Source organism: Plasmodium coatneyi, chromosome 12 (assembly GCF_001680005.1).
Source record: "Plasmodium coatneyi strain Hackeri chromosome 12, complete sequence".
NCBI classification, from domain to species: Eukaryota; Apicomplexa; class Aconoidasida; order Haemosporida; family Plasmodiidae; genus Plasmodium; species Plasmodium coatneyi.
This window is the reverse complement of record NC_033567.1, coordinates 219,075-233,178: the sequence shown is the minus strand read 5'-3', so window position 1 is coordinate 233,178 and position 14,104 is coordinate 219,075. Positions and strand designations below refer to the sequence as shown.

The 14,104-nt window shown below is 27.5% G+C and overlaps 2 protein-coding genes across 2 annotated transcripts; both read left to right on the top strand.

The window, feature by feature from the left end:
• Positions 1–2,888: 2,888 nt before the first annotated feature.
• PCOAH_00037350 (Uncharacterized protein) lies at positions 2,889–3,639 on the top strand (the record flags this gene model as incomplete). The annotated part of the gene is made up of 2 exons (XM_020060526.1): positions 2,889–3,065; positions 3,199–3,639. The coding sequence occupies 2 exons, from the start codon at positions 2,889–2,891 to the stop codon at positions 3,637–3,639; spliced, it is 618 nt and encodes a 205-aa protein (XP_019916792.1).
• Positions 3,640–6,647: 3,008 nt separating this feature from the next.
• On the top strand, positions 6,648–12,148 carry PCOAH_00037340 (Cytoadherence linked asexual protein; the record flags this gene model as incomplete). The annotated part of the gene is made up of 8 exons (XM_020060525.1): positions 6,648–7,440; positions 7,559–8,134; positions 8,262–8,315; positions 8,463–8,525; positions 8,665–8,982; positions 9,165–9,323; positions 9,468–10,234; positions 10,535–12,148. The coding sequence occupies 8 exons, from the start codon at positions 6,648–6,650 to the stop codon at positions 12,146–12,148; spliced, it is 4,344 nt and encodes a 1,447-aa protein (XP_019917076.1).
• Between the last annotated feature and the right edge of the window lie 1,956 nt (positions 12,149–14,104).

Below are 14,104 nucleotides of genomic sequence, written 5' to 3'. Positions count from 1 at the left end.
AAACTGAAAATTAATTATAATATAATATTTTACTTTCATTTTATATTATAACATACGCTTCGTTCATTCTAGTATTGTGTAATTAAAGCTAAAATAAGGGAAAAAAAACGTGAGGAAGAATGAATTTGCATATATCAATCCTTTTTCTGATGTAAAAATGGTTCTATGTTCTGATGAAAAGTACAGGGGTGTCATTTTTATATGGTTTTATTACATTGAAGGTGAATGAAATAAAAGGGATTTAAAGTCCTCCATGTCCACGTGTTTGTTTATACATGTGTGTCTATAATAACATGCTTTTTCTAAATAATCATTAAATTGTCTTTTATTCATTTTAATGCTTAATGGAAGCAATTTTTAAATAGTAACCTAATTTATTCTTTTTTAAAGGAGTCTTCTGAATCCTATTCGCGCCAATTTGAACGGAATCGTTTTGGAAATTTTGTCACATTTGTAAGGCAATGATGTTAGAATATGCGTTCATGACTAATAGGCCTTTATTATATTTCCGTATGGGAACCCTAAGGAAGTAAAATTAAAATTCTAACTAAATTTGGTTCTATAGACCGTATCAAATGTAACATTTTAGGTAAATATGTAGAAATATGAGCAAAGTATAAATTGTATACCTCTGCAGCAGGGGAAGCATTCAATAGAAATGTGCCAAATAAAGCATAAAGTTTGTATGCGCCAAAGCCCATGAATAAAAACGTCACGGTTGAACCATTTTTTTGAACATTGTTTATACATTAAACTTTTACTAAAGGGACTGTTGTTAAAACGTGTATTTTTATTTCTCTGTATCCATCAAATAAAGACGATTACATGAGCTCCGTAATCGCAAATCGCAAGGGTCGAAAAAAAAACAATAAAATGAGAATTATATCGTTGAAAATAAAACTGTTTCACATCAGGTGAAAAGCAATAATGTTATATGGGTTCAATTACTTCTTAATAGTATTGTATACGTAGTACTCCTAATTAGTATATTAATGCGTTACATTTTGTGTGCATATAGAATTGGTTATCCATGCATTAGAATGTCCATTGGTTAATAAAATTTGCCCTTTAACCGGTTGACGGATCAATGTGGCGCTTGTTAATGAAACACACAAAATGTACGGACACGTACTCTGTCAAAGGATGTTCTTTTAAAAAGGAACAAGAGACCTGCGCCACGTGAACCTACTTTGACAAAAAATGGGACATAATTGAGGTGAAAATGAATAAGCAGGATACATCTACGTATATATATCCATTTCTGTAATAAGTTGAGCCTTAGAAAATAGTCTTTTATAGAATGAAGGTATAAATATACGATATTTTTACAAGACCAATATTGTATTTTCAGGAACAGTAAAATATGGAAATGAAATTTACGAGTTGCATAATTCCAGAATGATTAATTGAAAAAAATACACATAATCGTCTTTTTACTGTTTACATGTAACTGAATCATTATAACAATTTTTTAGTAGACCCAATACATTTGTCCACTTAAAGAATTTTACATAAAGGACGAAATTCTCCAGAAGAAAAAATTAAAATTTTAGGAGCATTTGGAAAATTTCCACTATTACTACGTAGTTTGTCTATAGTATTTTGAAGATAATTTATTTTACTATTATTACTATTTTGTAATTATTTTCTCTAAGTTATAAATCATGTAAAATAGCTGTGTATTTTTCTTTTTTTTATTAAAGCAGAACTAAAATTTTCATTCTTGGAAGTTTTAAAAATATTTTTGGATGCATTATAAATTAGCCCTTTTCTCATTGATTCTTTCTTGTTTTATTAAATATTTCGCATCACGATATGTATAAATATACATACATATATATATTGTATTATATTATATATATGGAACATTAAAATTCCATTTAATTATCAACTATGACGTATTCCTAAGCGTGATACACTTCAGGAAAAAATACCGTCTTAAGGTTATATTGGTACATGGTGATAAAGCATGTACGTTATTTTTATTAAATTTTGATTTTTTTTCTAATTATCCCTTGAAATTGACCCAATTTTATTATTCACTTAGTGTATGTTTATAAATATTATAAAATTCAGAAAAGAAAAAAAAAATGTAGGAAAAAAAATGAATAATTATAAATGTTGAAAAACACCGCAATTTCCGTAGTTATAGGGCTCTTCAAATATGCAAATGAAATACAAATAGTCATTTTCAAGTCATTTTTATTGAAAAATGTATGTTAATATTATTATTTTTATGCGTTTATTTTTATACCCTTTATATATACATTTAAAAAAATTAATTCATTTATCGGTTGCATAAATTTATTATTATTCCTCATTGATTAAAGTGTAATCTTACTGCCACGTAAAAAAAAAAAAATATACACGCGTCGTTTCCGGAAAAAATTGATGATTCCACGATAAAAATACTAATAATAAGCTGGATAATAATGTTGCGATTCCGATATTCTTTATAACTTTGGTGCTAGTAAACTTTTTTTATTATTTATTATTGTCTTTAATTTAGTGAAGTATTTTCTGTGAACAATTAATTACTATATTATTTTTTTTTATAAAATTGTTCCCCCTTTATTGACACAAGGAAGAAAAATTGATAAAAATTTAGAACCAAGGAAAAAAAAAATATAATTTATTATGACACAAAATAATTAAAACTATAACCAAAAATTTTACTTAATACATTAATTAATTCCATTTTAAATGCGTTAAGAAGTATTATCAGAGTTTCTCTATTACGTATTTTTTTTTAAAAAATAAGCATAGTATAAATATCCTGATTTAAATGCATTCGTGAATATTTATTTACGTTATATTATATGGTATAAGTTTTAAATCTTTTCTCAATCCTTTTAATCTGAATTAAATTAAAAATAACAATTTTCAAAATGTCGAATTATAGCAATTACACGAGGAATCAGAATGAAGATAAGAACGGCAGTGCTGCTAGCACATCCAAGGGAAAAAATAGCCTAATGAAAGGAAAACTATCTTCGTTAAACTCCGTTATTAAGGTTTTTGCAGTTACCCTCGTAATTTTGGCCCTTCAATACTCCCACAAAAATGTAACATATTTATGAATATGCTGCAACAGCTTTTTTTTTTTTTCTATATTTATAATTTTATTAATATAGTAGTGAATGTATGCATATGCTTACGCATAATTCATGTATAAAACATTCCTGTTACCATTTTCAGCACTGCGGTCCTAATGGAAAATGCCTAGTGAGCGGATTAGAGTCACGCAATGTAAGAAGCTTATCTGAAATGAACCATAATTTTGGAGGATCAAGAGAGAGTTTACATTTTCCTGGTGAACATGTTAATGAAAGAAGAAACAACTACAACAGTGGTAATTATAATAGTCAATGGGGAAGTTATGAAAATCTAGATTCATCATCTTACCGTGGTAGTTATTATGACAACGACCCCCAACATATGGGTGAACATAGCACGAATGAACTTAATATAAACAACTTTAATTCAGGATTAGGCCGTAAACTTAAGGAAAATGCTTTATATATCATACCAGGTATGATAGCAAGTTATTATGCATGGAATAGTTTAGGAACACAAACATTTTTAATGGTAGCCGCTATTATAGGAGTATTGTTGTTTGCCAAGTATAACTCTCAATAAGATTGGCATATATTTATAGGAAAAAAGAAAATGAAAATTTTCCTGTGTACATGGAAATGACACCTTAAATTTGATTGTTGATTAAGAAGCAGAATTCATAAAACGATGACAAATTTACGAACCTTAATGGGTGTAAAAATACTCGCGTTCAAATGTTGTTGTGCATGTAAATATATATAGTGAATATTTTATATCCTGTAACAATAAACTTCATTTTTTATTTTTTGTATAGTAATAATTTCCTACATAACACATCTTAACGGTTGGCGTATTATTTCTCCTAATGTATGTATCATATTTATGTTTTGTCATTTATGTGTGCTTACATGACACTTGTAAAGAAAGGACGTGACATATTTTTTAAGATAACTATAATTGTGTTTATTGAAAAAACGAAAAAAGTTCTACATATATTCTACATATATATGAAAGTATAAATATACATGAACTACTGTTTTGGACATCTAACACGAAGAATGCTGCAATGATAAATACAATTTTTTACGTTTCAATATATATATAGATATTTTAAGGGACCCTCTTATTTTGATGTTTTAACTTGAATGTATCCTTTAAGTATTCATATTTTATTACCATTTTTGAATTATATTTAAATACATGTTAAGAAAAAACTTAAGGATAAAGGAAACTCTGGTATATTGTTAAAAATATAATAATGCTTTCAAGGATAGAAGTTTCACAATATATAGGAGGAATATATTTTTTCAAAAAAGTATGTGCAAAATAGGGGATACATCTACGTGTACTGCTTTTTTAAAACAATTCACACGTACAATATATGCCTTCTTTTTTATCATTTTTCCATTACGGCACTACCATTAGGGGTTATTCCTATTATTCAAATTATAGATTCAACTTATTAGAAGTACAAAATATGGTCCAGTGTGTCATAAACGTATGGGGAAGATAAGAATATGAAAAAAATGCTGATCAGGGAAATCATTAGACAAAGCATCAGCACAGGGCGATATATTTTATGATGCAAAATGGGAATATAATTATATATATATATGTATGTATGTGTGTGTGTGTGTGTGTGTGTATAATTGTAACCGTTTGTGCAGGAAAACATATATATAAGTGATTAAAATTTACAAGATCCTTCAATTTAAAGCGGGGTTATTTATTCAGTTCTTAATACATTTATGACTTTACGAAAAGGGTTACACGTAATCGTCCGATTGTAATATAATATTATATTATACAAAACGATAGTGCTACATGAATGAATTGTCACAAAATGCGCACAGTCTGCATTTGCAAGGGGAACTACTATAAGTGTGATAATTTTTCGTACCCTTTGCGCTCGCATAATAGTATACACTTGAAAAGGAGAATAATTAGAAGAGGGAAAAAAGGGGTGGCGGGAAAGTTTAAAAGTGTTAAGGTAGCCCAAATCTATATGATGGTAAAATTTATCATAATGATAAGAATTAAAGGGGGAATTAGGTGAAACTGTGAGCATATGAAGATTGTACTAATTATTGTATCCATATTGTGGAAGCAATATTTACATAAATAGATAATGAGCAAGTAGATTGAAATGCCAAGGAACACGTGCTGTGACACACACTATGTGTATAATCGTAATTATACAATAGGTATATAAAGAAGAGGGTGATAAAAATAAATGATATGGGGGAAAAAAATAAAGCGAATTTAAATGGATTAAAATAGCAATCATACGGGATATATGCGAAACAGTAAAATAATTTATATTATGAACATAAAAATTGACGCATGTAATTGAATAAAATAAGTAAATACATGATACATGTATCATAAGATTGAACAACAGATCGGACGGTTTTGAAAAGTTCGACAAGAAAATGGGTAAAATTAAAAATAAAATGTGAACTCACAAGAAAGCAAAGCAGAAACGCAATTTATGCTATAATAAGTTGTACCAATATATGATGATGAAAAATGTTTAATAAATATAAAAATCATTTTTTAAATGCGAACAACCAGAATGGTTATGTATGAATTTTTTTACTTAATTTTTTATCATTGTTTGCGCGATAGCATTTGTATTAACTGTTTATTATATGTTTAATGGTGAAAGGAAATGTGCAAATTCGTTACACGTAAAATTAGCCCCTTTTTAAGTTAAATAATTTTTTGTTAATGCAACACAATATACAACGCACATGTAACGTTTTTTTTTTTTTTTTTAAAATTCGAAAGAAAGAATAAAAAATACCCCTTCAGATAGCATTATTTGTTCCATTAAAAAAAAATGTGCTTTGAAACCGAATTGTCTTGAGTAAAAAGTGAATGTATATATGCGTAAAAATAATTATTTTTGAAAATTTTCCCCCCAAAAAAAACAAAAAAATTGCCAAATGTGCATATATCATATTTTAATGCAACGTATTATCATTTTATTTTCACTGATTTACGAAAGGCACCAAATACACATTGAACTGTGTATGCACCATATTTTTACTTAATTCTTTCTTAATAAATGAAAAAAATGATAAATATATTCAAGTTTTCATTAATATATATATTTTTTGTTTTTCTTTAAAAATGTTTAGACTGAATAAAAAATGCTCGTAATAAAACATTAAGTTTACTATATTCAGACATGAAATGACACAAATATATTTTAGTAAAAAAAATTTGCCCTCATTTGCATAATTCTGACAAGGTAAAAAATAATGTACGAGTGCAAAATAATTTTATATGTACACCAAATGTGCATATTTTTTTGACGATATTCCTTAATCTTGAAATGTGTAACACACTTAAAAAATATGTAATATTTGTTTAGAAGAGAAAAAAAAAATTATATATATGTATATGTATATATGTGTGTACATATATAAATGTGTACCTTTGCATTTGCCTTAGAAGGTGATATTATTCAATACGTTTTCGCATGCTTTTGGTGTTGGTAATTTTCAGAACATTTTTAAGGTTAACATAAATTAATATGATTTGACACACTAAAACATTACTTGGAGAAAAAAGAATTACAAAAAATGACTTCACTGCGTAATATACGAGTTATTTTCCTGTTTCTTCTTTTATTTATAAGTAAAAATGTAATCGGCTATGTGAGCGTAAGGGAGAATCAGGTGGAATTAAAATATGTTGTTGAGAATAACGAAATGTTCTACAATTTAACAGCATTAGAAAGGTTAATAATACAGGCATTAAAATATGATAAAGTGCTATTACCCGTGTTAAATCCAAGTCTTGAGGAATACCTGAATATGTCTAATTTTACGGTAGTTTCACATAATATTAATGGTGAAAACCAAATTAACCTGGTTATACCTACAACAAATGCTGATATCCACGACATAGTAAAATATGAACACGTTACAAAGCAGCAAGTAATACAAAGTTATGATTCAGAAAACTCGGATACGATTAAGAAGAAGTTTTTGCTTTTGAAGGCCTTAAAAATAACGAAACTTATGTTAATACCTATTCATGCCTATGAGAAAACAAAAGACATGAAAAAAGCACTAGAAGAATTGAATGCTGTATTTTTTCCGAAAGATGATGAGGCGTGCAAGGAAAATTCTTATCAATATTCCAAATCGTATTTTGAAAAAATTATAAATTACATTAATGGTGTAAAAAGCAAGGAACCCCAAGACAATGTGCATTCATCTATAATAATTGGAGAAGACTTATCCAAAATACAGGAATCTAGTAATTTATTTTTTACGACAAATGATAATATTGAATTTATGAGCAAGTTAGATAAGATAGCTAGTCATTTTGGAATAGCTATGTACAATTTAGTTGGTTCTAATCTTATAGGTAAACTATTCCTTCATCATATTGTCAAAATTGAGTGCACCATTTTGCAATATATTTTCTTGTAGTGATACATTATATTCGTATATACATCTTTTTTTGCTTTTTCACACCTTTACAGCATTGGGACATTTTGTTGTTCTACAATTAGCCCTTAGGAGATATGATGAATTTTTTAAATATGGAAAAGTGAAATTTTTTAGCTGGCAAAAAATTTTAAGTTTTAGCGCGGCGGATAGGTTTAAAGTACTCGATACAATGTGTAATGTGCAAGGTTTTCATGATGTCCTAACAAAACGAAGAATAAATTATTTGAAGGATGACAGAACAACAACGTTTGATGAGTGTAATATATTAGAATTTCTAGTTCATTATTTTAATAAATACCAGAGCTCATTAGTTTCTGGTTTATACCAAGAGGACTTTAAAGTTCATTATTTGCAAGAACACAGTGATATAAAGAACGAATTTTTCAAATTTATGTGTGATGATACAAGTAACTGTAATGTATATAACAGCAAACTATTTTTTGGTGTAAATGATTCTACTACAGAGGTGAACCATGACACTCCTTACTATAAGTCGATAAGTCCTTACAACTTATATACAAATTTTTTCTATTTCACAAGACGTTACCATAAATTTACCGTCAACCATATTTTGTACGTGCATTTTCTAAACTTAACTGGAATTTTAAGTAATCCCCCAAAAGACATTTCTTTTGTAATGCGTGCAGATGCATGCTTTGTATAATTCTTCTTATGTACCAACCGTGTTGTCATTTCGATATCATATATTTATATGTATGAATTAAATTATTACAGACAACGAGAACAAGGCCTTTGTATCTGCGCTCTATTTGCCTGGATATTACAACGGTAAAAGGGGGAGGGGGAAAAAAGTGGAGTTTATTTTTTGCAAATATGTAATCCCGTTATGTAATAAATATGCTCAAGAGATGCTCTTTTTAATTGCAATTTAATATTGTTACTTTTAAATGTTTACACTTTTTGATTCCTTTGCAGCCATTGAGTTATCGTTTGATCAAGAATCTCGGCTTACAGATCTGATAGAAAACTTACTGCAATGTAATTTTTAATGATTTAACTGGCATATTATCCCGATTTGTAGTTATCGTGGAAATTTAGAAAAATTGTGTATGTAACGTTTTCTATAGAATTTATATTCACCATTAAATTATGAATAAAAACATTTCTCAATTTTCAGGTGTTGAAAAATGTAATGCAACAGAAGATGTCACAAAAGAATCAGTAAATTATGATAGTTCAATCCAAGATTATGGTCAAAGCAAATCAACGAAATGTAATCTTTGCAAGGGAGTATTCACATATATAAACTCTAAGCACGAAGAAGCACCGTCTATGCTGCAAAAATTTTTCACTTTTGTTACAAAAATTATTAAGACAAATAGCGTAAGCACATTAGTAAGAAATTTGGGTGTTTATGAAGAATATGACAATTTTTTAACAAGCGATATCGACTGGTACAAATTTTTACTGTTACTTAGGCTTACGTCCTATAAAAGTAATTCTAGAACAATGGCGAAATAAAAGAAAAAAAAATTTTGATAGTACAAATAGACAGCACGAATTATTATGTTTTCCTTAAAAACGAAGAAAATATTAGAGAAACAGTAATTTTTCCTTTATTTTATCAGTAATACATGATATTAATCCACATGATACATCTCATTCCCCTTTTTATAGAAATTGCCGAAAAGGATATCGGAGATGCTATGTATTTAGATTTGAAGAAAGAAGATACGTTTAATAAAACTGCTACAACGAATTATTGGTATCCATCGTATTTAAAAAAGGCTTATACATTGTATGTGCGGCATAAATTGGCTATCAATCTAGTAGAAAGTAAGACATAGACTAATTATATGATTTTTATTTCTTGTTTATTGTAATCTTCCCTTTAATACTTTCTCCTTCTTTTTATAAATCCATTGTGTAATATGTGTTTCTAATTATTCCATATTCATTTTAAAATTTCCTTCCTTTTAGAGTTAGAGAATTTACTTAGTAAAGGAGCAATAGAGAAAATGAAAAAAAGTATAAGATTTTTGCTTCACGTAAATTCCTTTTTACAATTGGATTTTTTTCACAACCTAAATGAACCAGGACCTGGAAAAAATCGCATGCATCCGCTGTCTCTTATGCTTGAGAGTAAATTTGCACAATGGAGTTCAAACTCTAATTTAGGTTACTTCTTTTTAAATTATGATAATCCTCTTACAAGAAAAGAAATGCATGAAAAACTCAGATCAGATAAAATGGTAATACCTAAATTTGATAAAGTGTCTGTTATGATGAAAAAGTACATTTCGAAAGCTTATACATCTTATTTTAATCAGAGGCACGTAAAGAATTTATACGAAAATTTTGATTCTTTTAATATAAGTAATAAAATTATGCTAATGAAAGATTCATACGATTCGTATTTAGAGAATTACAAGGATATAATTTTTTTAGCAGATATATTTAATATGCGGAAATACTTGACTGCCACTCCCACAGCAAGAAAAGTTTCAGATAGGATATACTATTTTATTCATAACATTTTGGGTAACTCTGTAAACTTCTATAAATATGGTATGATATATGGGTTCTTGATTAATAAAGAATATTTTAAAGAAGTTACAGATGAACTGGTTTCAATTTTTAAATTGAACCAGCATATCTTTACGGATATTTCTTTTTTGCAAACGGTTTATTTACTTAGTAGAAAAATTGAAAACAGCTTTAACGTGCAGAGGAGAAATGATAAAATAGTAAGATGCATATATTAGTATATGTGTAAATATGGCAAACTTCTATAGTTCATTTATGCATTTTTTTTTATTATTTCATTTTTTTGTCCAATTTGTAGCAGCTTCTCAAACGTTTCCTACTTGTCTATACATTTGTCTATATATTTATCTATATATTTATCTATATATTTATCTATATATTTGTCTATATATTTGCCTATATATTTGTCTATATATTTGCCTATATATTTGTCTATATATATTTATTTATAAAGATAAATACATTACATGATCTCTATCAATTTCTTTTTTATTTTACAGAGTATTAACAATTTGTTCTTTTTAAATGTCTCAAGTAATTACTCAAGAATGAGCAAAGAAGAAAGGTTAGAAGAATTAAATAATTCCATGGCATCCAGATTTTTTTCAAAAACATTTTTTTCCACATTTCAAACAATGTTTGTTACATTAATAAGTAATAACGTAGATAAGCTTGATAAACAATACGCAAGTGCTAGTATGCTAGGGTTAACGCTGAGTGAAAAGGCATTTATGAAGTATGCGCTTATATATTATGGTAGCATAATGGATAATATAACAAATAGTCTTGTTCCTACGTATGCCAAAAAACCGATAGAACAATTAAAATATGGAAAAACATTTATTTTATCGAATTATTTTATGTTGTCTTCACAAATATATTCATTGTTAAATTTAAATAATTTAAGCCAATTGTGTGAATATCAAGCTATAAGTAGTTCTATTTATTATTCTCAGAAGAAACTTGGTCGCTTTATTGATAAAAAAATGTTACCTATTGTTGTATATTATTTAATTTATAGAGTTCAGGGAGTTTCACAAGTTCCGAATGAATTTATATTATGGTGGGATATCATTAAAACTTTTAATAAGTTTCACCCCTCCATTTGTGTTACTGTGCATATGATGACTAATTTATATTTCGATACTCCAATTGCTTTCCCCTTTTCATTGGGTGCCAAATTAGGTGAACAAACGGAACATATGGCAGCTCTAAAACCAAGTTCGAAACCATTTGCTTTTGGATTCACAAAAATGCTTTGGTTGGAATTACTTAATAGCATGTCCTGCATTTTTGCTCTGTACCCTTTTGTGCGTTGGTATGCTTTTCAGCAGAATTTTGTTTATTTTTTCGTAAACCCATTCCGTTTTATGGATAGGTTTAATACTCCAGTTGATAGTTATGTTAAAAGTATTGTTCGAAAATATTTTAGAAAATATACAACAGATGAAGTAATCAAGTTTGCAGAAAAAACCATATTAAATATTAAAAGACAAGGTAAGATAGAAGAAGCAATAGAGGCTAGATTGGAGGCTAAAAAGATTAATGAACATCCAATTATACAAGGTTTAAGGGATGAATTTCCTATGATAGCACCACAAGAATATGAAAGATGGCAAAAAATGAATTCTGCATTATATGGAGACGATAATTTATTTTTTGATTCGCTGGATGAAAATGAAAAATTCTTAAATGACAAGTATAGAATTTCAGAAGTTGTGGAAGAAGGGGAAACGGAATTCTTACCAGAGTCCAATCAAAGTTCTCAAACTCAAAATGAAAGTGAAACTAATAATGAAGAAAATAAGAATGAAGAAAATAAGAATGAAGAAAATATGAATGAAGAAAATATGAATGAAGAAAATATGAATGAAGAAAATATGAATGAAGAAAATATGAATGAAGAAAATATGAATGAAGTAGAGAAGAATGATACAACGAATTCTCCAGAAGCAACATTTGTTGAAAATAATAAAAAAGAAATGTTTGTAAGCGGTCACGAAAATGAACAGAATGAATTAAATGTAGCAGTTGGTGAAGAAGAACTAAATGAAGATGAAGATATGCTCGATGAAAAACTAATGATTAAGAGAAAACTAACCGGGGAAGAATAAATATTATTGTTAGATCGGAAAGACATAATATTTATTTCTGTGGAAATCATTACAAATTCTTTTTTTTTTTTTTGCGCACTATTATTATGTAATAGCATTGCACACACATGGAGAATATGTGAATTAGAATTTTGTTATAAATATGAGGAGTACATATATTTACTGTTTTTTTAAAATATTACTTAGAAAAAATATATGCTTTTCTTTTGTAATATTTTTAGTACTAATATTTTAGGCTATTTTTTCCTTTTGCTTTTAAAATAGCCTTTAGTATAATTTTTTTTTTTTTTTTTTGATCTATTTTCGCTTTAGTTTTTCCTATTTGGTGTATTTAAGCTTTTAAGAAAATATTGTTTTTACAATATTTAATAAAACTTTTGAAGTTTTTTTATAAAAATATTTAGGTTTTCAATTTATGTTTTCTCTTTTTTTTAAAAGAAAATAATAATTTTGCTAAAATTTTAAAATAGACAGCATCTTTTTAATAAGATGGTCATTTTGTTAGCATTTATATTGTAACATTAATTGCGTCATAATTATTTTTTGGAAATTAAACAATAAGGGAGGACGCGAATAAAATAAAATTTCAAAATTAGAAAAGAAAAAAATTATATTATTGATATGGATAAAACATAATATGATATATGTTTACCATTATTCATTTTTATAATTACTATTGTTCTACAGTATTTGAGAGTTCATGTTTGTGTGCACACGTAAGACTTTTTTTTTTTAAATGTATAACCGAGCGAAATAATTGCAATTTAAAATTATACGAAAAATACGGCGCTCGAATGTGAATTTGAATACCAAGTGAGTAATGTTTGATGTTTATATTTTTAATAAACAGGATCAACATGTTCGTATATTTTGCATTATTTTAAGCGTTTATGTAAATACGTCCGTTCTCATTGAATTGCTCCACCCTCTAGCGGAATTTAATTTCATAATTAATAACACTAAGTGGGAGTAAAGCATAAATAAGGCGCGTTCAACAATATGTACCATTTTTTAATAGCCTTTCTGCTACATTAATATTACGAAATGTGGAATGACAAAGGAGATGTTAAGGACATTATTAGATTTAGAAAAATCAATGATACTGAAAGAGGATAATCAGTATATAGGGGACAGCATGAAGGACAAAATGATTGCGATTCTTCATGTACCATAGATATTTAAAACGTCTCTAAGAATCAAAATTACTATAACGTAATGAACACAATTTGCGGAATATATGTATTCACATGGCAGGGGCTATCAAAACATCGGAGCTACCAAATTTGAGCATTTCTTAGAGTACAGTCTTTTCTATATTAACTAGAAAATATTTATGAAGTGCGCGCATTTTCTTCTATTTAAATAAACTTATTTACATTAAAATTGCTTTTTTTATTAAATAATGCTCTCTTAAATGTGTACTGTAAAGTACTAAATTGTATCAATGTTTGTACCTACATAAAGAGATTAAAAAGGATGACTGTTTTTTTTTTTCGACAATTTACATTCCTTCCATATTTTATATACATCAATTTTGATAACATTGATAGAGTTATATAAAAACGAGTAAAGGCTCGGAGGAATATGAAGGTGAATATAAACTGAACATAATGATTAAATCGCTTAGAAGTTTATCATTTTTCATACAAATATATTTAAAAGAAAAAAATTTAAAACAATACATTCTTTTTATCATGTGTATGTGAAGATGAATAATTTTAAATATAAGAATAAAAGCAATTTCGGTATGTTAATTAAAGCATTTAAACATTGGTGTAGTGTGCAACATGAATATTTTTGTAATAAAAAAAAAAAAATTCTTCTTAAAGAAGAAAGCAATTTTCCAATATAACAAAAGTATTAATGTAAATAAATAATATATAATGGTTGGCTTATCTATATGATTCCGAATAAAAGTGGATCATAGCAGAATGTGTTTGGAATAAAAAGGAGAAA